This window comes from Loxodonta africana, chromosome X (genome assembly GCF_030014295.1).
Source record: "Loxodonta africana isolate mLoxAfr1 chromosome X, mLoxAfr1.hap2, whole genome shotgun sequence".
NCBI lineage: Eukaryota > Metazoa > Chordata > Mammalia > Proboscidea > Elephantidae > Loxodonta > Loxodonta africana.
The window spans coordinates 126,175,604-126,202,940 of record NC_087369.1 but is presented as its reverse complement, the minus strand read 5'-3'; the positions used below and the strand labels follow the sequence as shown (position 1 = coordinate 126,202,940).

General features: G+C 38.5%; 1 protein-coding gene across 1 annotated transcript in view; it reads right to left on the bottom strand.

Annotated features, from left to right (window-relative positions):
- IL1RAPL2 (interleukin 1 receptor accessory protein like 2) overlaps positions 1 to 27,337 on the bottom strand; it is a 602,004-nt gene that overhangs the window by 49,570 nt on the left and 525,097 nt on the right. The window contains exon 5 of the mRNA XM_003414874.3: positions 8,847 to 8,976. Within this exon, the coding sequence (XP_003414922.1) occupies positions 8,847 to 8,976 (130 nt within the window). The remainder of the gene's footprint in view (positions 1 to 8,846; positions 8,977 to 27,337) is intronic.

Sequence of the window (27,337 nt, the reverse complement as noted above, 5' to 3'; positions counted from 1 at the left end):
GCAACTTGAGGCTTGAATTTTTTCTTCAGTTCTTTCAGCTTGAGAAATGCCGAGTATGTTCTTCCTTTTTGGTTTTCTATCTCCAAATCTTTGCACATGTCGTTATAATACTTTGTCTTCTCGAGCTGCCCTTTGAAATCTTCTGTTCAGTTCTTTTACTTCATAATTTCTTCCTTTTGCTTTAGCTACTTGATGTTCAAGAGCAAGTTTCAGTATCTCTTCTGACAGCCATTTTGATCTTTTCTTTCTTTCTTGTCTTTTTAATGACCTCTTGCTTTCTTCATGTATGATGTCCTTGGTGTCATTCCACAACTCATCTGGTCTTCGGTCATTAGTGTTCAGTGTGTCAAATCTACTCTTGAGACGGTCTCTAAATTCAGGTGGAATATACTCAAGGTCACACTTTGGCTATCGTGGACTTGTTCTAATTTTCTTCAGTTTCAACTTGAACTTGCATATGAGCAATTGATGGTCTGTTCCACAGGCAGCCCCTGGCCTTGTTGTGACTGATGATATCGAGCTTTTCCATCGTCTTTTTCCATAGATGTAGTCCATTTGGTTCCTGTGTATTCCATCTAGTGAGGTCCATGTGTATAGTCACCATTTACGTTGGTGAAAAAAGTATTTGGTTTTTTTTTTTTTTTTTTTTTTGGTCTTCCTTCTGGATGTATGCATGTTATCCTACCACTGACAGCATTGTATTTCAGGGTAGATCTTGAAACGTTCTTTTTGATGATGAATGCAACACCATCCCTCTTTAAATTGTCATTCCCAGCATAGTAGACTATATGATTGTCTGATTCAAAATGGCCAATACCAGTCCATTTCAGCTCACTAATTCCTAGGATATCTATTGTCAAGCATTCCGTTTCACTTCTGACAACTTCCAATTTTCCTAGGTTCATACTTCGTACATTCCATGTTCCGATTATTAATGGATGTTTGCAGCTGTTTCTTCTCATTTTGAGTCGTGCCACATCAGCAAATGAAGGTCCCAAAAGCTTGACTCCATCCATGTCATTAAGGTCAACTCTACTTTGAGGAGGCAGCTCTTCCCCAGTCATCTTTTGAGTGCCTTCCAACCTGGCGGCTCATCTTCCAGCACTATATCAGACAATGTTCCGCTGCTATTCATAAGGTTTTCACTGGCTGATTGTTTTCAGAAGTAGACTGGTGCGTCCTTCTTCCTAGTCTGTCTTAGTCTGGATGCTCAGCTGAAACCTGTTCACCACAGGTGATCTTGCTGGTATTTGAAATAATGGTGGCATAGCTTCCAGCACCACAGCAACACACAAGCCCCCACAGTATGACAAACTGACAGATGTGCGGTGGGGGAATTAGTAGTGAAGAGTTATCTGTAAGCAGAATATTAGTTTTTCATTTTCTTTTCTCCACAACTGCTCTATGGCAGGCAATCAACTCAAAGGTTTTTTTTTTTTAACAGCATTATTGTATAATTCATACAATATACAATTCACCCATGTAAAGTGTACAATTCAATGGTTTTTAGTATATTCACAGACACGTACAACCATCACCATAATCAGTTTTAGAACATTTTTATCACTTTAGAAAGAAACTCCAGGAACCCTCATGTATTACTTGTGAGAATGCAAAATGGTGCAGCCACTGTGGAAAACAGTTTGATGGTTCCTCAAAAAGGTAAACATATTCTTTTTTTTTTATTAACTTTTATTGAGCTTCAGGTGAACATTTACAAATCAAGTCAGACTGTCACATATAAGTTTATATACACCTTACTCCGTACTCCCACTTGCTCTCCCCCTAATGAGTCAGCCCTTCCAGTCTCTCCTTTCGTGACAATTTTGCCAGCTTCTCTCTCTATCCTCCAACCCCCCCCTCCAGACAGGAGATGCCAACACAGTCTCAAGTGACCACTTGATATAATTAGCTCACTCTTCATCAGCATCTCTCACCTACCCACCGTCCAGTCCCTTTCATGTCTGATGAGTTGTCTTCGGGGATGGTTCCTGTCCTGTGCCAAGAGAAGGTTTGGGGACCATGACCGCCGGGATTCCTCTAGTCTCAGTCAGACCATTAAGTATGGTCTTTTTATGTGAATTTGGGGTCTGCATCCCACTGATCTCCTGCTCCCTCAGGGGTTCTCTGTTGCGCTCCCTGTCAGGGCAGTCGTTGATTGTGGCCAGGCACCAACTAGTTCTTCTGGTCTCAGGATGATGTAGGTCTCTGGTTCATGTGGCCCTTTCTGTCTCTTGGGCTCTTAGTTGTCGTGTGACCTTGGTGTTCTTCATTCTCCTTTGATCCAGGTGGGTTGAGACCAATTGATGCCTCTTAGATGGCTGCTTGTTAGCATTTAAGACCCCAGACGCCACATTTCAAAGTGGGATGCAGGATGTTTTCATAATAGAATTATTTTGCCAATTGACTTAGAAGTCCCCTTAAACCATGGTCCCAAAACCCCCGCCCTTGCTCCACTGACCTTTGAAGCATTCATTTTATCCCGGAAACTTCTTTGCTTTTGGTCCAGTCCAGTTGAGCTGACCTTCCATGTATTGAGTATTGTCCTTCCCTTCACCTAAAGCAGTTCTTATTTACTAATTAATCAGTAAAAAACCTCTCCCACCCTCCCTCCCTCCCCTCCTCGTAAAAAAAAAAAGAATATAAGCTTCTAACACAGGGCCACAAACAGAGCTGGAGAAAAATGTAGAATAAAATTCCAACTCTAAAAAAAGACCAGACTTACTGGCCTGACAGAGACTGGAGAAATCCTGAGAGTATGGCTCCTAGACATGTTTTTAGCTCAGTAATGAAGTCGTTCCTGAGGTTCACCCTTCAGCCAATGATTAGACAGGCCCATAAAACAAAATGAGACTAAAGGGGCACACAAGCCCAGGGACAAGGACTAGAAAGCAGGAGAGGACAGGAAAACTGGTAATAGGGAACTCATGATCAAGAAGTGGAGACTGTTGACATGTCATGGGGTTGGTAACCAATGTCACAAAACAATATGTGTACTAATTGTTTAATGAGAAGCTAGTTTGTTCTGTAAACCTTCATCTAAAGTATAATAATAAAAGAAAGAAAGAAAAAAAATAAAGCAAGGACCAAAGAGTGACCTCAAAAAAAAAAAAAAAAAAAAAAAAAGGTAAACATAAAACTTAGCATATGACCCAGCAATCCACACCTAAGTATATACCCAAAATACTTGAAAGCAGGGACTCAACCAAATACTTGTACACCATTGCAGCACTATTCACAATAGCCAAAATGTGGAAACAACATGTCCATCAACAGATGAATGGATAAACAAAACATGGTCTATCCATACAGTGGAATATATTTCAGTTGTAAAGAGATACATGCTATGACATGCATAAGCCTTGAAAACATTATGCTGAGTGAAATAAGTCAGACACAAAAGGATAAATACTTCATGATCCCACTTATATGAAATAATTAAAAAAAAAAGATGAAATAATTAGGATAGGCAAATTCATTGGGAGTGAAAGAAGATTAGACTTTACCAGGGGCTTTTCAGAGGTGAGAAGAGTGACTTATTGGCTAGTGAGTACTGAGTTTCTCTTTGGGGTGATGAAAATTTTTAGAAATAGTGGTGTTGGTTGCTCAACATTGTGGATGCAATTAATGCCCCTGAACTGTACCTGTAAAAATGGTTAAAATGACAAATTTTATATTATATGTATTTTATTACAATAAAAAAAAGAAACTCCAGACTCCTTAATGCGTACAAGGTTTCCTTTTGGTGTGATATTCTGGAACTAGATAGTGGTGGTAGTTGCACAGCATTGCGAATGTACAAAATACCTCTGAATTGTACATTTTTAAAATGGTTAAAATTGTAAATTTTATGTTATATGCATTTTACTACCAAAAAAAAAAAAAAAAAACCTTATATACTTTGTCACGCCATCCATACCCTCCAGCCTTAAGCAACTACTGATCTACTTTCTGTGCTCTATAGATTTCTCTGTTCTAGTCATTTCATATAAATGGAATTAGATGTGTAATCCTTTGTCACTGGCTTCTTTCACTGAGAATGTTTCAATGTTTCAGGGTGTTTCAGTACTTAACTAATTTTCATGATCAAATAATAGTTCATTCCTATGGATATGCCACATAGTATTTATCTATTCTACAGTTGATGGACATTTGGGTTATCTTTACCTTTTGTTTTTTATGAATGATGCTGCTATAAACACCCATGTGCAAGTTTTCGTGTGGATATATGTATATGTTTTGACTTCACTTGGGAATATATCTAGGTGTGGAATCACTGAGTCATATAAACTGCCAGGTTGTTTTCCAAAGTGGCAGCACCATTTTACATCCCCTCCAGCAATGTGTTAGAGTTTCAATTTTTCCACATCCTCATCAACACTTGTTATCATCTGTTTTATTATTATTACTATTCCCATTCTAGCTGGTATGAAATAATATCATACTATGGTTTTTATTTGCATTTCCCTGATGAACAATGATGCCAAGGATCTTTTCATGTGCTTTTTGGCTATTTGCATATCTTCTTTGGAGAAATGTCTATTGAAGTCTTTTGCTCATTTTTTAATTGAGGTTTGTGTCCTTTTATTATTGACTTCTAAGAGCTCTTCACATATTCTAGTTATGAATCCCTTATCAAATACATGATTTGTAAATATTTTCTCCTATTCTGTGAGTTTTGCTTTCACTTTCTTTATAGTGTCCTTTGATACATCAACATTTTTAATTGTGATGAAATCCAATTTATCTATTTCTTCTTTTGTCACTCATACTTAGGATGTTCTATCTTAGAATCTGTTGCCAAGATCAAAATCAAATTAAAATTTACCCCTGTGTTTTCTTTACATTTAATTTACCCTTGTGTTGTATAGTTTTATAAACACTTAAGCATTTCATGGCTCTAGTTTCTATAATTTGGTCTTTGATCCATTTTTAGTTAATTTTTGTCCATGGTTTGAGATAGGGGTCCAACTTCATTCTTTTGCTTGTGGATACCCAGTTGTCCCCAATACCATTTGTTGAAGAGATTATTCTTTCCACCGTTGAATAGTCTTGGCACCCTTGTCAAAATCATTTCTGGACTCTTGATTCTATTCCATTGGTGTATATGTCTATGCTTATGCAGGTAGCACACTGTTTTGATAATTGCAGCTTTGTATTAAATTTTGAAATTTGGAAGTGTGAGTCCTTCAAATTTGTTCTTCTTTTTTAGTGTTGTTTTAGTTATTCTGAGTCCCCTGAAATTACATACAAATTTTATAATCAGCTTGTCAGTTTCTACAAAGAAGCCAGCTTGGATTCTGATTGCGATTGCATTGAAATCGTAGGTTACTTTGGGAAGTATTACCATTTTGAGAACATTAAGTCTTCTGACCTGTGAACATGGAATAACTTTCCATTTATTTAAGTCTTTAATTTATTTCAGCAAGTTTTGTAGTTTTTAGTGTACAAGTCGGTCGACTTTATTCCCAAGTATTTTATTCTTTTTGATGCTATTGTAAATAGATTTTTTAAATTTCATTTTCTGATTTTTCAATTGTATACAAATTGAATTGATTTTTATATAGTGATCTTGTATCCTGCTATGTAGTTTCTCCTTGCTGCTTATAGTAAAATGTGAGAGGAAAGGGATGGACTTAACATTCAACTGTGTAAAATGAAAATAAAATTTAAAGATTTAGAAAATTCTGTTATACAAACTGGATCCGACCAACTACCATAGCAGAAAACCCCTCAGCTTAGACTGAAGGGGACAGAGAAAGAACGAAAAGAATGCTATCTGCCTCCTGTAATTCTACAGGCAAGAAATAAGCCAAAGGAGCTACATCTGTTGTCCTCCAAGAAAAGGACCATTCCTGGAGCAGCTTGGAGATCATCAGAACTGCTGGAAGAAGCATGGGAAGCAGGGCTTTCTAGGTTTCAAAGGGTGAGGCCACAGTCTCCTGGATCTCAAAGGTTGGAGCCACATCAACATAGGTTTCAAAGAGTCGGATCTTCACCAACTTGGTTCTGGAGTATGGGGTTGCCATCAAGGTGTGCTAGGGGTTGGGGTTGCCACCCAAAACTGAGGGGGCAGGGCTGCCATGCCCAAGGGGCAGAAGGATGGGGCCTGCTGGGGCCAAGGTAGTGGGGTCACCACTCAGAGGGACTAGGAGATTGGGGCAGCCTAAAGCCGAGGGAGCAGAGTTGCCATTCCAGAGGGCCTGGAAGGTGGAGATGAAGCCCAGGACTGAGGAGCCTCAACCCAGAATCCAGGGGGCATGGCTAATACCCAGAGTCTGGAGAGTGGTGCCATTGCCCAGATAGTCTGAGAGAAGAAAGGATCATTTTCAAGCCATGAGAGCTAATGTAATGTGTTCTGCTGGGTTTTGAACTTGCTTTGTGCCTGTCATCCCTTCTTTCCCTCCAATTTCTCCCATTTGTAATGGAAAAGTACAGCTTGTGACTGTTCCGCCATTGTACTTTGAAAGCAAATAGCTTGTATTTTAGATTTCACAGGTTCTCAAATGAAGAGGAATTTTGCCCCAAGGTGGACTATGCCTAAAGTCTCATCCATAATTGATTTAGATGATTCAGATGATAAGATTTTGGACTTGGGGTTGATTTAAAATTTTTGGGACGATGTGATGGGGTGAATGTGTTTTACATGTGGCAAGGACATGAATTTTGGAGGGCCAAAGGTGGAATGTTATGGATTGAACTGTGTCCCCGTAAAATACGTGTTGTAAATTCTAATCTCTGTCCCTGTGGTTATAATCCCATTTGTGAACGGGTTGTCTTTGTTATGCTAATGAGATAGGATTAGCATAGGATGTGTCTTAAATTAATCTCTTTTGAGATATGAAAGAGATTAAACAAGCAAGCGAGAAAAGAGATGGGGGAAGACACGTGCCAAACCACATGAAGATCACCCAGGAGCAGAAGCTCAGAAGAGACAAGGACCTTCCTCATGAGCTGAGTGAGAGAAAGCTCTCCCCTAGGGCTGGCACCCTGAATTTGGACTTAGAGCTTCCTATCTGTGAGAAAATAAATTTCTGTTTGTTAAAGCCACCCACTTGTGGTACTTCTGTTATAGTATTGCTAGATATAACCGAAACAAGAGTTTACCATATACATCTTAATTTAATAGAATAAGCTTCAGATTGATACTAATTTAATTCTAGTGAGATATCAAGAGGTTATTCCTGTATAGCTCTATTACCTTTCCTCCTTTTCTGGTATTATTGTTGCACATATTACATCTGTAAAATTTACCAACCCAATGTTACATCGTTATAAGTTTTAGTTTATGTAATTTTATGTATTTTAAAGTAGCTGAGAGAAGAGGAACAGGAACATATTTATAGCTTTTATTATATTAGCCTCTTTATGTATCATTTCTGAATCTCTTCATTTGCTCCTGGGGCTCTGAGTTACCATCTAGAGTCATTTCCTTAGCCTGGTACAGCTCTGCTCCTGTGCATCACCTTTGTGCTGTTATTGGCAAATACATTACATTTCTACTTGGTATAGGCCCAACCATATAAGTATATACATATTTGTTTTATACAATTGGTTTTTTAAATCAATTAAGAGATGATAGAAAAAGAAATATGCATTTATGCTTTTTTTTTAATATAATTATATAACTACCTTTGCTGGTGCTCTGTGTGTGTGAATCTGAATAACCACCTGTAGTCACTTGCTTTCAGCCTGAAGAATTTCCTTCATTATTTCTTGTAAGACATGTCTGCTAGCAAAAAAGAAAATTCTCCCACTATTTGTTTATCTGGAAATGTTTTATTTTGCCTTCATTTTGAAAGATAGCTTGGTTGACAGTTTTTTTCTTTGAACCTCTGAAATATGTTTTCCCACTGCCTTATGGCCCCCATTGTTTCTGATGAGAAGCTAGTGTTAATCTTATTGGGGTTCCCTTGATAAGCGACAAACCATTTTTCTTTTGCTGCTTTCAAGTTTTTCTCCTCTTTGGCTTTTGGCGTTTTTACTATTTTATGTTTGTTTATGGATTTCTTTTCATTTATCCTATTTGGAGTTCACTGAGCTTCCTGAATGTATAGATCAGTTTTTTCAATAAATCTGGGAAGATTCCAGCATTATTTCTTTTTTTTGCAAATAGATTCTTAACACATTTGAAAACTGTTTATTTTCTTACCTTGTTTACATTTCTTCTCAAAGGGCAATTCAGCAGGCTAAGTGAGGAAGGAAAGATGACCTATTCCTCCTTTTTACAAATGAAAAGGTACTACATAGGATTAGAAAACCAGCAGAGTTAATAATACACCAGAGAGGTATCTATATACAATGGAGTGAAAAGATGTCTAGGGAGGAGCTAAAGTGAAGAATCAGTCATATTCAGGATGAGCCATGGCTACTGGGAAAAATAAACACTATTCAACAAGAGTCAACAGTTATTTTGGCTGAGTATCCACTTACTACTGCCACCACAGCTTTACACCTATGACATATGAAGGCTGTCCTCAGGGAATGAATGAGCATTTGCCTAGTGGTCTGAGGAGTCACCTGCAAATTTTGTACTTTTGCTGTGACCGAGTGAAACAGCAATGACCTAAACTTTAGAAACTCAAAGGAGTTTGCTTAGGCAACTTTATGGGGTCATTAAACCTTGACGGAATATTCTCAGAACATGAGAAAAACCTCCTTATAGTGGGAGCCTATACCTTTGCATTTCTTAGGGCAGTCAGCTTCACTCACTCCACAAGAGAAGCTTTGAGAGAATGGAACGATTTGGAGTTGCAATTAAAGCACTGAGTAGAAGTGCTTCTAGGACATTTCATTTCTTAACTACAAAGACAGCAAAGAAAAAATAAGCAATTCAAGTCCTGTACCTTATTTCACCTTCTCTAATGTGACCTGCCAGTTCTTCAATAAACTTCTCCCCTTTCATCCAGTAGATCATTGGTCCAGACTCTCCACTGAATCCAAAGAATGCTTTGCAAGGTATGTTCAAGGGTTTTCCTGAGAATGACAGAGAAAAGTAAATGAGCAAATGGCTCCTGGTTATCACTGAGAGACAGGAAGGGGCCATTTAACATCCAAAGGAAAACTCAGAAATGACCCATTTTTCAACTCCTCTTCCAATCATCTTTGCATTGTACATGAGAACAGTTTTAAATAGTTATGAGGGCTTCTGGGAAATTTTAAAATTCAAGGCTTCTAAAAAATAATGTTCCTCGATTTTTAGAACTGCTTATTTTTATTGCCTTCCTCCCAGGAACTAATATGAAAGAATCAAATAGACAGGATCACTTTTTATTTTTCTCTTTTGAGAGTATTAATTACTGCTTACGTTCTACTTGTACTTGTCTTTGAAGCTACCATTAATCAAAAGTATAAGTTAATTTCTGATTGGTGAAAAAACATCATAATAGGGTTGCTACTACTATTAAGATTGCACAGGGAAATATGTTTATTCTATTCTAAGAAAAATTGGATAATACAAACCAAAGGGAGATTTTTTATTACAAAAATACCCATAAAAAGTATATATACAGGGAAAATTCAATTTAACCAACTCTTATACATTCTTTATGTCACTTACAGTACTTAAATAATTCTAGGCAACACTTGAGCACTTTTTATTATGAATCTTTGTGATTATAGCTAAAACCTTTGTTTAACTGTAAATTACTCATCAAATACATAAGAAATTGTTTTTTGCTGGCATTGATTTTATTTTCTTCTTGCAAAAAAAAAAAAGATCAATAAGAGAAGAATGGTAGAGAACAATCTTGACATTTCTGACACCTACAGGAATTGCTCAATTCATAAATTGTATGTATATATATATATATCATATCATTTTCTCTATAACACGAAATTTTTGCCCCGGCTGGAGCACTACTAGTTGCCATCAAGTCAATTCTGACCCATAGCTACCCCATGTGTTTCAGCGTAAAACTGCGCTCCATAGAGTATTCATGGCTATGACTTTTTGGAAGCAGATTGCCAGGCACCTCTGTGTGGGTTTGAACCACCAACCTTTCAGTCAGTAGCCCAGAGCTTAACCATTTGTACCATCCAGGGACTCCTGGCTGGAGTGCTAAATAATACGATTTCACAAATATTGTTTCTTGCAGAGTACATGATGAACTTGTTCCCATCGTTGCTGTAAGCCATGGACCAATTCTCTATTCTATTCTTAAATTGATCCTAAACTTCCACGTTCTAAGAACCATTACTTCCTGAGATCCTTTCATTTTAATCATTAGAACCAGTAGATGGGTTTCTTTGAGAACTATTGTTACAAAGAAACAACTTTAATGGGAGTTAGGGTCTACACTAAGAAAAAACAGAGATTGAGAAAACATAAAAATGTTTTATATTACCCATATATTTATACGGGTAACAGGCTGGGCTTACCCACTAATATGTGACTTGTTGCCAAATATCAGTCTCATTCTGGTGCGAATTTATACCTCAGCAAAATGACATGTCATCGACATTTGAAAGCACCCAGTAATTGTCAAAACCTTTGATGCCAAGAGTCTGTCATATGTATCTAACACAAATCTAAGACAAGGTTATTCATTGTTGCTTTGAATATGTGTTCTGTCATATAAACTTGTGTAAAAGTAAAAGGCAGCCTGGTACAATGGAAAGTATACTGGACTAGGAGTCAATAGACTTGAACCCTAGTTTTGGATCTATCACGGACCAGCAGATGGTCTGGCCCTGAGCAGATTACCTAGCCTTTTGGAAACTGATTTCTCATACATGTAATGAGGGTAATAATAACAATAATTGCCTCAGATAAGATAGTATATGCTAAAGGGTTTGGTGAACATATAAATTCTGGTTGCCATTCCATTCCTTTGGGCTATATTGAAGGAATATATCAAATAAAATACCTTTTAGTGATTCCTATGGGTACCAAGTGGGCGCACAGGCCTGGGTTAATTTTAATGAAAAAAGACAATTATAGCAATGTACAAAAAGTGCCCTCCTCAAGGTGGTCTATCAAAAATGACAGCATTTGCCTTTCCTTGGCTGTCCATACTGTGTACTGACTACTGCAGCAATCTCTCCTGGAACTTTTTTTACTCTCCCATCAGATACATTCTTGCTAAATAAATGCAAGAGATACAGATATTTCGGTGGTCTAGTTTATACAAATGCTGAATAAATATGCTGAAGCCCTTTGCCAATGGTAGAAACAGGAAAATCAGCCAACCATCATACGCAACACTCTGAGGAGAGTCCCAAAACAATCAGCTCTTGATCCAGATAGTGAGGCTCAATGTGTGCCAGGGAGTGGGCCTCTCCTCTTCCAGAACGCGTGGGTGGGATCTCTGCATTGATTGGGCAAATAACCTGAAACAGAATCTCTTCAGGCATTGCTAAAGTTTGGCTTGTGTGTAAGCTCTTATCTACCATTTGCATCTGTGTGCTACTGTACTGCTTTGCCTCCAGACATTTTCAGTCATTCCTGTATTACTGTATGCCTTACTAATAGGGATGGCCAACTCATATTTGCATCTAAAAGGGATAGCAGTGTAGGTTGAAAACTATCAAAATAAAAAGAAAGGGTGGTAGGTAATGAGGTAAGTGAGGTTTGCTGGAAAGTGGCATACATGGAGAGGATTGGATCTCCATTGTCCTAGCATTCCTTCAATTCCCTTTCTCACAGAGCTCTGTGGGCATCTACATTGGAGAAGCGTGCTTAGAGACCTTAAAAATCTAGAAATTTCAACAGGTTCAAATCTTTATAGCAATATATTTCCTGGGCACTTGTCCTGAACTGGATAAACTCAGATTATCAATGTGTTTGAGAGTCTCTGAAGAGAGCTCAGACACGTATATCACATTAGGTTTTCTCGGGTGTCAAAGACTAAACTTTTCAAAATCAGATTATGAGGTAACAAAACCAAGTGTAGGGGAGGTTTTGATGATGATAATCGCAGTGGGGTTTGTGTGCCTATGTACACAAGTATGTATGTGTTTGTGTCAAGGTGGGGTTAGGAAGGGAGTGGGAGTTGGAGATAGATGGATAAGACCCAACCCACTGCCGTCACGTCGATTCCAACTTATAGTGACCCTATAGGACGGAGTAGAACTGCCCCATAGAGTTTCCAAGGAGCGCCTGGCAGATTCAAACTGCCGACCTCTTGGTTAGCAGCCATAGCACTTAACTACCATGCCACCAGGGTTTCCAGAGGTGGATAGGATCCACATCTTACAATTCCTTCCATTTCTAAATAAAGAAGATATACATCAGGGGTGTGTTCATAAATATTTAACAATCAGCTTTCTGGAAAAAAACATATGCATATAATTACATACACAAGTTTATCATAAACTATACTGATATAAAATATGTGTACCACACAAGTTACAAATAATAATAAAATACAGAATATTCATTACTGTGAATTCCTTATAAAAAAATTGATTTTCATAGAGTGCTTTCGTTGATTTTTGCTGAAATTTTTATCTGTTGCCAACCTATGTCTGCAAATGACAAACAAGTGTAGTTCCAATATGAATGTTAGTTGATATTTTCATTTATATTAATGATGAGATGAAAGTGAAACAACAGACAAATATCAGAACTCTACTCACTCTTCAATTATGTGAGCAACTTTGCTGAACTGGATAGTGTTTTTGAATACCAGAAGATTATTTTCTCAGTTTTTTTGTGCTATTCACAAGGTAATGGCTATAGATATGAATCATCTTTAGTTTTATTCTGCATTCTTAACATTTTCTCTATCACTTTCTTAAGTCTAGACAGTCAACAAAACATATGTCCATACAAAGACTTGTAAGTGAATGTTCAAAGCAGCTTTACTTTTGATAACTCAAAACTGGAAATAGTTTAAATATCCATTAGTAGGTGAATGAATAAACAAAATGTGGTATACCCACATGATGGCATGTTATTCAGCCATACAAAGGAATGAAGAACTGATACACTACAACATGAATGAATCTCAAAACAATTATGCTGAGTGAAAGAAGCCAGATCAAAAAACAAAAAAAACAACTTTATAATTTATATAAAATTTTAGGAAGTAAAAATTAATCTATAGCTTTCTTTAAAAAAAATGAAATATATACCTACCATATAATCCAGTCATTTTATATCAAAGTATATGTCCATACAAAGACTTGTACATGAATATTCATAGCAACTTTACTTGTAACTTAAGAGCTCAACTGCTAACCAAAATGTCGGCAGCTCAAATCCACCAGCTGCTCCTTGGAAACCCTATGGGGCAGTTTCTCTCTGTCTTATAGGGTTGCTATGAGTCAGAATCCATTTGATGGTGACAGATTTGTTTATTTGTAATAGCCCCAAACTGGAAACAACTCAAATTTCCATTAATAGGTAAATGCATGTTGTTGTTGTTGTTAGCTGCTATTGAGTCAGCCCTGACTCATGGCGACCTTATGTATAACAGAACAAACTGTTGCCCGGTCCTGTGCACATAAACTGTAATATATCCATACAGTGGAATTCTACTCAGAATAAAAAGGAACTGATACATGCTACAATGTGAGTAAACCTCAAAACCATTATTCTAAAGGAAAGAAATCAGACACAAAAGGCTACATATTGTATGGTTCTATTGATATGAAATTTTTAGAAAAGGTTATTACTATAGAAACAGAAAATATATCAGTAGTTACTTGGGTCTGGATGGGAGCAGGGACTGACTGAAAACCTTTAAGAGAAAACTACTGGGGAATGATGGAAGTATTCTCAAGCTGTATTGTGCTGATGGCTGTACAACTGTGTAAATTTACTAATAACCATTGAAGAGTACATTTGCGATGGGTGAATTGTATGATGGACACTACACATCAGTTAGGAAAAAAATTCCTGGCCTCAGGAATTTTACATCTGGGGGGGTGGGAATAGGTGATGAACAATAAGCAAAAGAAGTACAATGCATGTTGTACACAGGTTCTAAGAAATCTCAATCCTTGTGTTTTCAGAGCTGAATGCATCACACTTGCCATTGAATGGTCTATGGATACGTCTCCAGCCAGGCCTCTGAGAATTTTTTTTTTTTTTGCATCTCGAACCCATATAATTGCTCTGAGATAAACTTTAAAAAAACCAGAGACTAAATTACCTGAATTGGTAATTGTGGTGAGACAGCCCTAACAGTACTATACTAAAAACCCTATTTTCTTTGCTGGGCTTCCTCCCCCCACCCCCACCCCCACCCCCAGCTTTGCATTTGAATTCTGCTTTTATGTAAACCACATTGTGCTTACTTAGTATGATTAAGAATGTTGCTGATGTAATTTTTACGGAGTCGCTACTTGTAAACCCCTTTAAAAGTAACTGGCCTGTCCACCCTTGGCGAGAAGTCTTGGCAACAGCAGCTCTGACTGGTTCCTTTCCTCGGACAATGAAACACAGGTGCCTTTCCTATTCTCCCACTTCAGTCTCTTATTTATTGGCCAGTATGAGTCAAAAAAAAAAGTTTTTTTTTTTTTTTTATGAGTCATGCCAATCAAGAACCTGGGGTTTCTACCTGGAAATAGATAAAATCTATTTTATTTTGGCCACATATCTTAATCTCTTTATCTACCAAGACTTTTAAAGCATTTCTCACTGTCATAGGCAACGATACGATTTTCAATTCCTTTATTTAGCTTTGGAAACCCTGGTGGTGTAGTGGTTAAGTGCTATGGCTGCTAACCGAAAGGTCAGCAGTTTGAATCCACCAGGCACTCCTTGGAAACTCTATGGGGCAGTTCTACTGTGTCCTATAGGGTTGCTATGAGTCAGAATCGACTGGATAGCAATGGGTTTGGTTTGGTTTTGGTTATTTAGCTTTGTCCTCATCATATTAAAAAAAAAATTTTTTTTTTTTTACGGGCTATGAATTCTATAAAGGCCACAGATAACCATCGATGTCCTAATTCTTGCCACATGGTTTTCTTTTTTCATTCTTTGTTTTTCTCTTTGAACAGTTTCCAACGAACCTCTTTTAACATCTTTTAAATTGTTCTATTATCTCTATTTCTTGTGATGCAATTTTTTTCCTATATGTGTCAGTGGAAGCACCCTCATGGTGGTTAATTTTCTTGTGAGGTTTGTAATGTTAGTACTGTGTTTTCATCTACAACAGGGATTGCTTTCTGTGGGAGTCCCAGGTGCTGAGGGCTGTGGAGTCATTCCCTTAGAGTGCTTTCAAGTTTGCCTCTGCCAAAACTCTACAAGTTTCACTGGTTGGGAACCAGTTTTTATGTTAATTTCTTAGCTTGAAGGTTTGTGCCCCATGTGGGTTGTGTAAATTTAGAGTCCGCACCCACGCTTGGTACAGGTTGAGTTCTGATTTCTCCTGTCTCTTTCTATTCATGGTCATGGCTCTGGACAGAATGTGAATTTCCTGGCTGCTTCCCTGGGCTAATGAGTAGTTTTATAGATCCTATTTCATAGACTTTAAAACCTTTCAGAGTTTCTAAATTTTTGCTGAGATGTCAGTTCTAGCTCTATGCTTTACACAGGTCTATGGCCTTGTATAATGTCGCTATGAGTCAGAATTGACTCAAGGGCAACAGGTTTGGTTTTTGGTTTTGGTGGCCTTATTGGAACCCCGGTGGTGCAATGGTTAAAAGCTTGGCTGCTAACCAAAAAAGTTGCCAGTTTGAATCCACCAGCCAGTCCTTGGAAGTCCAATGTGGCAGTTCTACTTTGTCCTATAGGGTCACTATGAGTCGGATTCAACTTGTCAGCAATGGGTGTGTAATGGGTGTGGCCTTATTGTCTGAGCTGGAGCCCAAGGCCTTAGACACCTAAGGTCCATATCTGGTTCCAATATACCCAGGAGGTATCCAGCTGGAATTTATACTCCCTTCCCTGGCTTTGCATTCCCATTTCATTCCCGGAACCTGGGAATTTCCTTTACTTGCTTTCAAGCTAGGCTCAGCATCTTACTGTATTTTGACCAGCATTTTTCTGTGTTTAGAGAGGTGGGTCTTTAACACATCAATTCTGTTTACCATATTGACTACATGTCCGAAGGTCTGCCGCAGGAATCTATACACTGTATATCTTTGTCCCGAATGACCAACTTAACTTTCATTTTCACCATTCTGGCCGAGGAGTTGCACCTAGAATTTCTATTCCTGTTCCTGCTAACATAAACAGAGGTTTTCATTTCTTCCCCGGGCTCACAGAATGAGTTGATAAGAGGATTAGATAGTTGTGATGCTAATTGTGAAGCCATTTACTTTCCCGCTGTGCTTTATGTTCCTAAGTTTTTAGCTTCAACATTCTAGAGTTTTATTCCTTCCATAAGAAGGAAATCCACAATTAAGATACACAACTTTTGTTTTTCTGTACACTAGGTGCTGAGAGTGCCCTAAACCACTTGCTCCAGTCCAGTAGGTCAGTGTTAGGGTACATGAGACACAGGGGCATGTTACGCTCAGTTGTGAGATATGCTTTAAGAAGTTCGTTGTTAATAATGTACCCAAGTTTATGAATTAGCTCCTCAAAAAACTAGAGCAGTGCTTAGGTCATCATTATATTAATGTCACTCTTACTCATATGCATTCCAGTATACTTTTCCTTGAGTGGGAAGTAAGGGGTGGAGTTATAACTTGCACATGGGGAACACCTATAAGAATGTCTCCTGAGGTGAATGTCATTTGTCAGGTGTGTTAAGAGGAAAAAAGTTAAAAACTACTGATCCTCGTATATGGTTTGCCTGGGATGTAGAGAAACATACATTCCCTCATTCTGAAAATTATATATATATATATATAAACTAAACCCATATATATATATAAACTAAACCCATATATATATATAAACTAAACCCATATATATATATATATATAAAACCAAACCCGTTGCCGTCAAGTTGATTCCGACTCATAGTGACCCCACAGGACAGAGTGGAGCTGCCCCATAGAATTTCCAAGGAGCACCTGGTGGATTCAAATTGCTGACCCTTTTGCTAGCAGCTGTAGCACTTAACCACTATGCCACCAGAGTTTCCACTGCACCACCAGGGCTCCACACACACACACACACATACACACACACACACACATTTATTTATTTATAAACATATATAAGACAAAATAACTGTGGTTTTGTCAGAGATAGTGCCTCCTTTCTCACACTGGCCTTTCTTATCAGTCTAATCAGATATGTTAAGCACCCATTTGCAGCCAAAGCTATACTGGTGAAAACAGTAGGATCCTCACTTTCTCTGATATTCAAGTCTCAAACTGAATGGATCACTGAAAGTGAAACAGGCTTAGACAGAAATCAACTGACTTTCTCCAGGTCAAAGAATGAGCCAGCTTCAAGGTTGAAGAAATACTTCATGTCTTCTGATATCTAGTCAGTGTTCAATCTACTAGAGACTGTGGTGCCTCTCCATTTTCATACACCAGGAAAAGAGAGCAGCCTGATATTTCAGGGTGATTCTGTGCAGCTTTTTTTCCCTCCTTTCTAAAGAAGAGGCCTCTCCCCATTGCTTTCTTTCTAAATTAAATGATACAGCTATTGAGGTAAAATCTAAATTATAGCTGAGAGCAAGATATTATGAAGCTGGAGGCATGAAGAAAGAATATATTTCTTTGAGTAAAACCCAAAGGGAGATAAAAAGTTGATGAGGCAGAGAGACATGAGTTAGTTGTCCCAGATGGTGGGGATTGTAGAAAAGTATGGTTTTCTACTAAAAAAAATTATAGGACTTTGCGTGAGAAAAACGTGGGTACAAAAGCTAACTGATCTGGGAAAGAAGAAGACTGGGAAAAGATCCTTGAGTGCCCTTCAACCAACAACCAGTTACTGTGGAGTAGATGCCTACTCATGGTGACCTCATGTGTTTCAGTGTAGAATGGTGCTCCACAGGGTTTTAATGGCTGATTTTTTGGAAGTAGATTACCAGGCCTTTCTTTTGAGGTGCCTCTATGTGAACTCGAAACTTCAACCTTTTGTTTAGCAGTCGTTTATACCTCCCAGGACTCCTGAGTACCTGTAGATTAGAATAATTATTTAGAAATGGTTAAAATTGTATGTGTGTGAGAGAGAGAGAAAGGGAGAGAGAGAATGAATAACCCTCAAACTTTCTACTGTTGCTTGTTTTACAATGCATGTGAAGCCAGAACAACCTTTTGGGGTAATGGTGGGAAACATGCCTATAGTTATTTGCCTTTGCTAGAGGCAAGTAGTACAGCAGCAGGCCTCAAAGTAAGATGAGATAGCAACAGTGATATGGTTGCTTTGGTCTACAATTGACTCAGAGGTATAAGTGGTGCAAAATTCCACCTGAGGAATTGTTCAGACTTAACAAGAGCTACCTAGTTGAGCCATCTAGTAGCCTCAATTCCCAACGAACAAAAGTTTCTGTTACTGAATTTGATCAAGGGTGAATGAGCAGAACCCCTAATTGTGACTACATATCATGCTGATAAATCTTGCTTACTTTCTCCTCTTTCATCTCCTTAGACTAGGGATTGGTTGGTGTAATGGATCGAATTGTGTCCCCCCAAAATATGTGTCAACTTGGTTAGGCCATGATTCCCAGTATTGTGTGGTTGTCCTCCATTTTGTGATTTTCCTATGTGTTACAAATCATAATCTCTGCCTGTGGTTAAAGAGGATTAGGGTGGGATGTAACACCCTCACTCAGGTCACATCCCTGAGAGAGTTTCCTTGGGGTGTGGTCTGCACCACCTTTTATCTCAAGAGATAAAAGGAAAGGGAAGCAAGCAGAGCGTTGGGAACCTCATACCACCAAGAAAGCAGTGCTGGGAGCAAAGGGCATTCTTTGGACATGGGTTCCCTGAGCAGAGAAGCTCCTAGTCTGGGGGAAGATTGATGAGAAGCTGACAGAGAGAAAAAGCCTTCCCCCGGAGCTGACACCCTGAATTTGGATTTCTAGCTTACTTTAAGGTGTGAGAATGAATTTCTCTTTGTTAAAACCATCCACTTGTGGTATTTCTGTTATAGCAGCACTAGAAGACTAAGAGAGTTGGCTCAGTGTCTGAAGACCCTAGTTTTTTCAGTCGTATCACCCACTGAAGGGTAAGGAAGCAAAATTCCACGGAAAGAACACTAGGGTCAGGACACATAAGTTGTAGCCTCAGCTCTTCCACTAACTCAGTGTATGATTTTTTTTTTTTTTCTTCTTGGCAAGCCCACTTCTCCAGCGGGCCTCAGTTTCTTCTTCTGAAAAATGATAGAGTCAGCTGGGGGAATCTCTAGGGACCCTTTCAGGTCTGATATTCTTGTATTTTAAGTAGCTGGCCTAAAATAGTGAATGTTAGGATTTTCTAGGTGGACAAGTTGCTTCATTTGGAGTCCTAACCCTGGAGTACCAGTCATTGGTTCTCTTTGCGAAAGGAAGACAATATAAGTTTCTCTGCTTAGGGTGGGTTTTGGCTTCAGCTCCAAGGTCCCTTGGCCCTGGTGTTTTGTGTCTGAGTCTGCCTGCCTGCTGTGCTTGGAGTCCCAGTTCCTGTGTATCCCCTAACCTCTGACTGTTTACTGCAGAGTGGGTTTCCTGCCTATGTACCCTACCTTGCACTGAACCCTATTTCCTCTCTGCCCCGTTGGCCCCTGGCTGCTTATGTTGGCTCTGCTGATCTTGGCTTATGGCCCTGCTTTCCTTGACCCAGTGCTTTCCATATCTCAGTTTGACAAAAGGATTTTCAAAAGTTCCCCAGGGGAAAAGACAAAGTCCTTGGATATTAACTCATTACACTAGCAAGTCCAACTCATACTCAGGAAACTGAGATGTCAGGAGAGTTGATGTAAGCAAATATTACGTGTGTGTGTGTCTGTGTGCATGTGTGTGAATGCAAGTGTGCTTATGGTTGCACAAGAATTCATTTGGATTGAATTAATAGTTCAAAATTAAATGCACATGATTCTCTACGTTGTGTTAGGTGAAGGAAAAAACACACTACTTCCATAAGTACTTTAAGATTAAATGACTTCATTTTTAACATTTCCTTATTGATCTAGAAATATAGGTTTGTAGAGCAGCCAACCTGTGTAATCATAGCAATTGAAAAATGATATATTTGATTCATATCTAAATTAAAAAAAAATTCTGTTATGTTTGAAAGCTATTTATTTGGTTTTAAATGACATGAAATTAAGTGTTAAGGCCTAGCCTAGCAGTCAGACAAGAGAAAAGTAAAATTAAAACATGGAGTAACCCTTGCTTCCTCTAAATGAGGCCACCTTTGTCATTTGAGAGCATTTGATTGGAAACAGAAATCTTTTGCCCTTTCTGCATCATCAAAAGTATTTGTGAATCCCTCACTGATAAGATCACAACCGTGGTACTAGGAATGACTTGCTAGTCAAATCCTGCTGTACAGGTTCGGAGGAGAAATGCATCAATACAACCACGGCAATTCCTATCGTGTATCTGAAGATTGATCCAGGTATTATATGGTGACTGAAGAAAATACTGGTGTGTTTTCTGAACATAATAGTGTGATTTAAAATGTGGCTGTGGTTTTAACACAGGTGCCATTCACTTTGATAAGTCTTGTTGGCTGTCTGCAGAATCTGACTCCAGAAATGATGTTTAAAATAATCCCACAAGGATCCTTTAATCCTTCAGAAAATGGAATTATCAAGGTTTAATGCCTAAAAAAAAAAAAATTTTTTTTAATGCCTAGTTGAGAAAATGAAACTGAAAGCTATCCACAGATTACTGATCAGATTCGTGTCACACTATTGATCTTCCAAAGCCCTATGTGGTTCTTTTGGACTATTAATTTTTCTTGGCCACAAATCCCCCTGCTCTTGCCATTTATTATACTCTATTTTACTGCCTATTTGATTGGCATGCCTTTACCTTCCTCCCTTGTCCATTTAAAGTCTCACCCTTCAAGATGTAGCTCAAGTGTCACCTATACCATGAAGCCACCCCTGACTGCCCTAGGTGCACATCGCCTTCTCTCCTTTCTCTGAATCTCATTTGCAGATGGTCACAAGCAGTTAAAAATGTAGTTGTGATCTGCTTCATATAATTATTACAACAAAAATAATACCTACCTTTAAAATTGAGCACTTGTCTTGTGCTAGGCATACGGCTAAGTGCTTACTATGTTTTATCCAAGTTAATCCTCACAGAAACCCACTGAGTAAGGTATTATTATTCTCACTTACAAATGGGCAAACAGAAACAGAGAGAGGTTAAATAAATTGTCCAAAGCCACAAATACAGTAAGTGGCAGAGATTGACAACCAGACAGTTTGGCTCAAGAGCCAATGCTCCTAACCACTCTTCCATACTGCCTTTCACAGATGTTTGTCTCATCTTCCCAATTATGTGTAATGGCCTTTAACGGTGGAAACCATATCTTATATTTCATTTGTATTTTCTTATAGGGCCTGGCATGGTGCAAGGTACATAGTTGTATTCAATTAGACTTGCTTGATTCTCGAAAGTCTAGCTCAAGTTTCCCAACTTTTCATATTTTTTAATTGCTTTATTTTTCTTACAGTTTTAAATGCATGTTTGTAAGCCATCAGAAACCCATTGTGGAATAAAGCTAGGTATAGATAATAAATGAACTACCTGCAGTTCAAAGTTCTCCCTTTTTTACTTACTCCTCTTAAATAGGGAGTAAGGAAGACAGTAAAAAGGAAGAACAACTGTGAGCCTTTGGAAAACTTCTACCAAGGCAGGGTTAACAACAAAATGGGAGGAAAGAACTTCAATGGTTATAAACCAGACCAAATCTGTTGCTGTCAAGTCAATTCTGACTCATGGTGACCCCATTTGTTACAAAGTAGAACTGCTCCATAGGATTTTCTTGGAGGTAATCTTTACAGATCACCAGGCCTTTCTTCTGCATGCTACTGGGTGAGTTTGAACTGCCAAGCATTAGGTTAGTAGGCGAATGTAAAACATTTGCACCATAGAGTGCTGTGTTCAGGCAATACTAGTCAGAGATGGTCACCACCTCTTTTTACTTCAGTTTTGGATGTTTGTCTGGAATCACTCTGTGTATGGAATCTTTCCCTCCCCATGTCCGTAAGTTCCAGAGAAGGGAAGGGGATGAGTAAAATAGAACCAGAAATGGAAGTGAAACAGTTACATTCCATTCATGTAATAAATTCAAATAAAGTTTCTGTTCTTTGAAGATAAAATACAGAAACAATAAAAATAGAAGATTTTGAAGCTAATTATTACAGTTAGCAATATCGGAATACACCAGAAGTCACCTCCTCTTTATGCCTCTGCTGAAAGGCGTGATAATTAAAGGAAACAAATCTCTATCATTGCTCACAAGAGGAAGTTAGAAATCAAATTCTGAGTCTTATGCCAGGAACATCCTAACACCAAATTCTGAAGTCAGTGAAGTATGCTTTGGGGACCTCTTGTGTCTTCTGTGCTTTAGCCCCATTCCTTCAGCCAAATAATCCCCAGCTCTTGGTCCTCACTTTGATCCTCCAACACTGAGCCAACCACCTTGATAGGAAGGATCCTCAGCCCCATCCTTGCCCTGTTGGCCTCGTGCACTGCCTCTAGCCATCCAGCCTTGCTAGCTTAAACACCCCTTCCCCACTAGAACTTTCCACTACTAATCCTTCCATGGTGAAGCAATCAGCTAATTTTATAAAATAACCCCTGATCATTTGCTAATTTGGGATAAAACTAAAGAAGGGCGTGCTCTATACTTTTCCACACAGTGTGTAGCTTTTTTTTTTAAAGTAATATGTCTTTAGCAGTCTCAAATGACAAGGAAATATAAGAATCGCTTAACACAGCAGAGCTTTCTAGAAGTCCTCTCACTCATCTACTGACTCAAAGTCCTCAAAGCAGCTGTTCAACAGTCTTTTCTCTCCTCCAAAATTCTCTCCCCAATTCAGGGAATTCTCCTCTCTCCGTAGTCATCCCCACCCTTTCTGTCCTCTAGATCCATGAATAGTTCCCTACCCTTTCCTTTAGAAAGGTTCTAGAAAGCTGTGATTTTTAAATATAAAACAATAAATGTCTATAAAATTAAAACGCTGTATAAAAAAAAATCAAAGTCCCCTATTCTCACACACTGCAATCTCCTAATTCCACCGTTAATTGTTTTAATAAATATTTTGTAAGTAGGCTTCTAGAAACAACAATCTCCCTCTATTTTGAATTTCTATAGCTTTTGTGGCTGGTTCCCAATACCACTTGACTTCAACAAACATGAAACAAGTGTCTACTTGGGGCAAGTGAGGCATTGGTGGTTCAGTGGTAGAATTCTCACCTTCCACGTGAGGGACCATGATTCAGTTCCTGGCCAAGGCACCTCATGCCCAGCCAACCATCTGTCTGACAGTGGAGGCTCGGATGTTGCTATGATGCTGAACAGGTTTCAGCAGAGCTTCCTAGATAGGCTAGGAAAACAGGCCTGGAAATCTAGGAAGAAAGGCCTATCAATCTACTGAAAAGTAGCCTCTGGAAATGAAAACCCAATGGATTACAAGGCTCAATCGACAGCTGATCATGGGGATGGCACAGGACCAGGTGGCATTTAATTCCGTTGTGCATGGGGTCACCATGAGTTGGGGGCAACTTAACAGCAGTTAACAACAACAACAGCACTATGGGTAAGGTCCATTTCCTAGGTGTTGAAGGGATATACAGTTAAATATACAGGAACAGTCTCTTCAAGGATTTCAAAGTGTCACTAAGAACTCTATCAAAGATAGCTTCATGGCATTTCTTTGATAGTTGTCATTTCACCTGTTTTTCTTCAGTCTTCCGAACTATTCACAAGTTTCCTGGGGTCATACCATACCTTTGACTGTCTCATATTTCTCATAGTATGAATGTTGTACAAGCAGTAAGCTAGGAGTGACCTAGTTGGAAAAAAATCTCAAAGCCAGGTTTTTCTGTCACCTCCTTCTCTCTATTTGACTGGAGCCCTACCAATATTCATGGTCATCAGATAGAAGAGGTGGCCTACCTATTTGCAAGGAGGCATGTCAGTTTTGGTTGAGGAAAATTTGCCAGCTAGAAGTGGGCTAGGAAGGCAGCTTGTAAAAACTGAGGAAACATGTACACATCTCTAGGGAGAAATATTCAGGTTGATAATGACGGCAATGGGTTTTTAATGTCTAACAGCATCTGCCACTCGGAGTACAGTGCTGATGCAAAAGACCCAGTGCTCTTGTTATCTCTGTTCCTTGTATTTCTCATCAGAACCACACAAACCTGTTGCTGTGGAGTTGATTCTGACTCACAGCAACCCTACAGGACAGAGTAGAGCTGCCCCATAGGGTTTCTAAGGAGTGGCTGGTGGATTTGAACTGCTGGCCTTTTGGTCAGCAGCCAAGCACTTAACCACTGTGCCACCAGGGCAGTTCTCAATTTTGTACTGTTCTGCATATGATTTTCTCAAGAGGATCACACATTGAGCTCCATGAGGATAAAGAACTGATCTCTTTAGTAAACAGCACAGTGCTAGGCAACCAGAAGTCTTGAATTGATTTGCTGACTGGAATACTCCTAGTTTTATTATGGTTGGGATTGCATATAGAAAAGGAAGGTGTGCTTGTTTTAATTAAATCCTGTGTTTTGACTATCCTTTTCCTCTTTAAGGAGATTGTGCTCTGGGTCACAGTTCCGTTTTCATTATTCTCACTTTTTAAATATCTGAACAACCACCACTTCCAGGCCTTGTTTAGCAGTCTATTCTCAATTACACTTCCTCTTAATTCCTTATTCCTAATGTTTACCCTAAACCTTTCCTTTCTTACCTGGAAATGGCTGGTCTTAGCTTTCCCAAGTTCTGTGAATCATTTTCTTCCTGTGTTTCTATTGCTACCTTGAGTGTATTTATAGGTCTCCACTAGAATAACCTCTTAGACTTAGCAGCTTCTTTCTCTCCCTAAGTTTTTCCTTAGAACATTCTTGGTTCCTGTCTTTGTGTTTTAGATTTTCTTCTGTTTATCCACACCCTTCCTACATAGGTTACAAGAAATACATGCAACATTCTAGATGTTGTCTTTTCAAGGTCAAAATTACCTGAACATAATTACTCATGGTTATCTGCAAAGGGGGTACAGGGAAAGCAGAGTTTATTGAAATCCATAAATAATATAAAACCACATTTCGTGTATTAGTTTGAACTTCTCTTCATAGTTTCTTTCTCCCAAAAGATCGCTAAAGGGGCCAAACTGCCCTGACTGTTAACTCCATTGTCGGAACCATTCACTAAATAAGGAAAGAAAACCAGTGCAATAACTTAAAAAAAAACAAAAACCAAACCCATTGCCATTGAGTTGATTCCAACTCATAGCAACCCTATAGGACAGAGTAGAACTGCTCCATAGAGTTTCCAAGGAATGCCTGGTGGATTCGAACTGCTGACCTTTTGGTTAGCAGCTGTAGCAATTAACCACTACACCACCAGGGTTTCCAGTGCAGTAACTTAGCAGGTAAAATAAAATTAAATAAGGCATCCAAACTATGTAACTAATTCCTGAATAGTTGCCAGTTGCCTGTATTTTTTTCACTTTTGCCTAGTTATATACACATCTATTCACACACATATATCCACTCGTGTAGCTATTTTTATTTAATATATATGTATATGTGTGTGTGTGTGTGTATATATATATACACACACACAACACACATACAATCATATATATGAATGACATTTGATTTTCTCACTGAATTCATTACATCTGTCTCTGTCACAGCCTCCTTACACAGTGTATGTTGCACGTGAATGTGTATGTATCTTAGAAATTATCTCAAGTATGACCTATTAGCCAACATGGCACATCTGCTATGTTCATAGCTCTACTAATAGCCTGAAGAGAGGACAAAAAAGCAAATAATAGAAAATAACTCAACAGGAGAAGTATTCTTACAAAATTTCTACTTTGTTATATGACATACAGTAAAGTCTTAACGTGATTTAGAACAAAGGTTGTTAAAGCAATAAACAAAATAGTATAGATGAAGACTTTAGAGAGGTATTTAAAGTGCCAGATACTTTAAAAAGGAGAATGCTCTCACGGTCTTTAGAAGCACCCATTCACATGTAAGCGATGTACTAGTTTCCAACCACTCGTGTCTATTTGTTAAGGCTCCACAGCAAATGAAGTCAGCCTGTGTGCAAAACGATTAACAATTAAGTTACATGTTACTCACACATCTTAACTGAGTTAATGGATAATTGTTCAGCTTGTGCTTTTTTTTATTTTTATTCAAATAGCTTTAGCAACTCGATGAAAAAGTCGGGCCTATTTTTAAGAATTGATTTGATTAGTTGTTAAACCCTGAATTCATCTGTATTCTATACTTTTAAACAATTCGAAAATCAGCCCGTTGATATATTTGAGACTCGCATACACTTTTGTGTGGTTTGTTTGGAATGTACTGCACTCTGCTGTATATTATATTTAGTTGCGTTCATGGCTGATCTCCTTTACTGTAAGCTCCATGGCAGGTCCTCTATCTAACCTATCTTTGTATCCTCTGCAAAACCTAGCCCAGTGTGTTGTACTTAGAATGCTTCCCGTAAACACTAAATTAATTCATTAAAGCTAGCTTCCAAAAGACTTCACCTAGACAACATTCAACATCTATGTTCTCAGTACTCCATGTACTTGAAATTAATACAACAACACATCTTTAAAATTCATTTCATGATTCAGATTTTTCACTATTTATGACTTGCCTTTTCACCCAGCTGAATCTGAGACAGTGAGGTCATGCTATTTGTCTTTACACAGAGAAGCCAGACACACACTTGATACCCACCAAGATTCTTTTAAATGACATATGAAGAAGAATGGAAGCAGTTAAAGTTAGTGACAGCATTTGTATATCTGTCTCTGACAGACACAATATATTTATTGGAGCTAGAAATGAACTTTGAGATCATCACATCCCATCTGCTCACTCTGTAGATGAAAAATGGAGAGCACAAAAGTTTAAATGACTTGTCCAGGAACATGTAGCTGACTGTCGGCAGAGCTTTCAATGCAGTCCAAGTGCCCTGGCTCTTAAGTTTAATGTTCTTTCCAGTATGGCAGCTGCCTCTGGCCCTTACACTGAAACTTACTGTTGTACCCTCCTAACAGGACTTTTTTTGCCTTCAGTCTCTTCCTCCCTTCAATTCATCCTGTAGGCTTCTGTCATATTCATGTTTTGAAGCATAGATGTATTTATGGCACTTCTCTAATTAAAACTCTGAAACCGCTCCAATAATCTACCAATTTAAGTGTTCTCCACAGGGGACAATTTTGCCCCAGAGTGGACATTTGACAACATCTGAGGACATTTTTGGTTGTCACAAATGGGAGATGTATGTGTTATTGGCATCTAGTGGGTAGAGGCCAGGGATGCTGCTAAACACTTAAAATGCA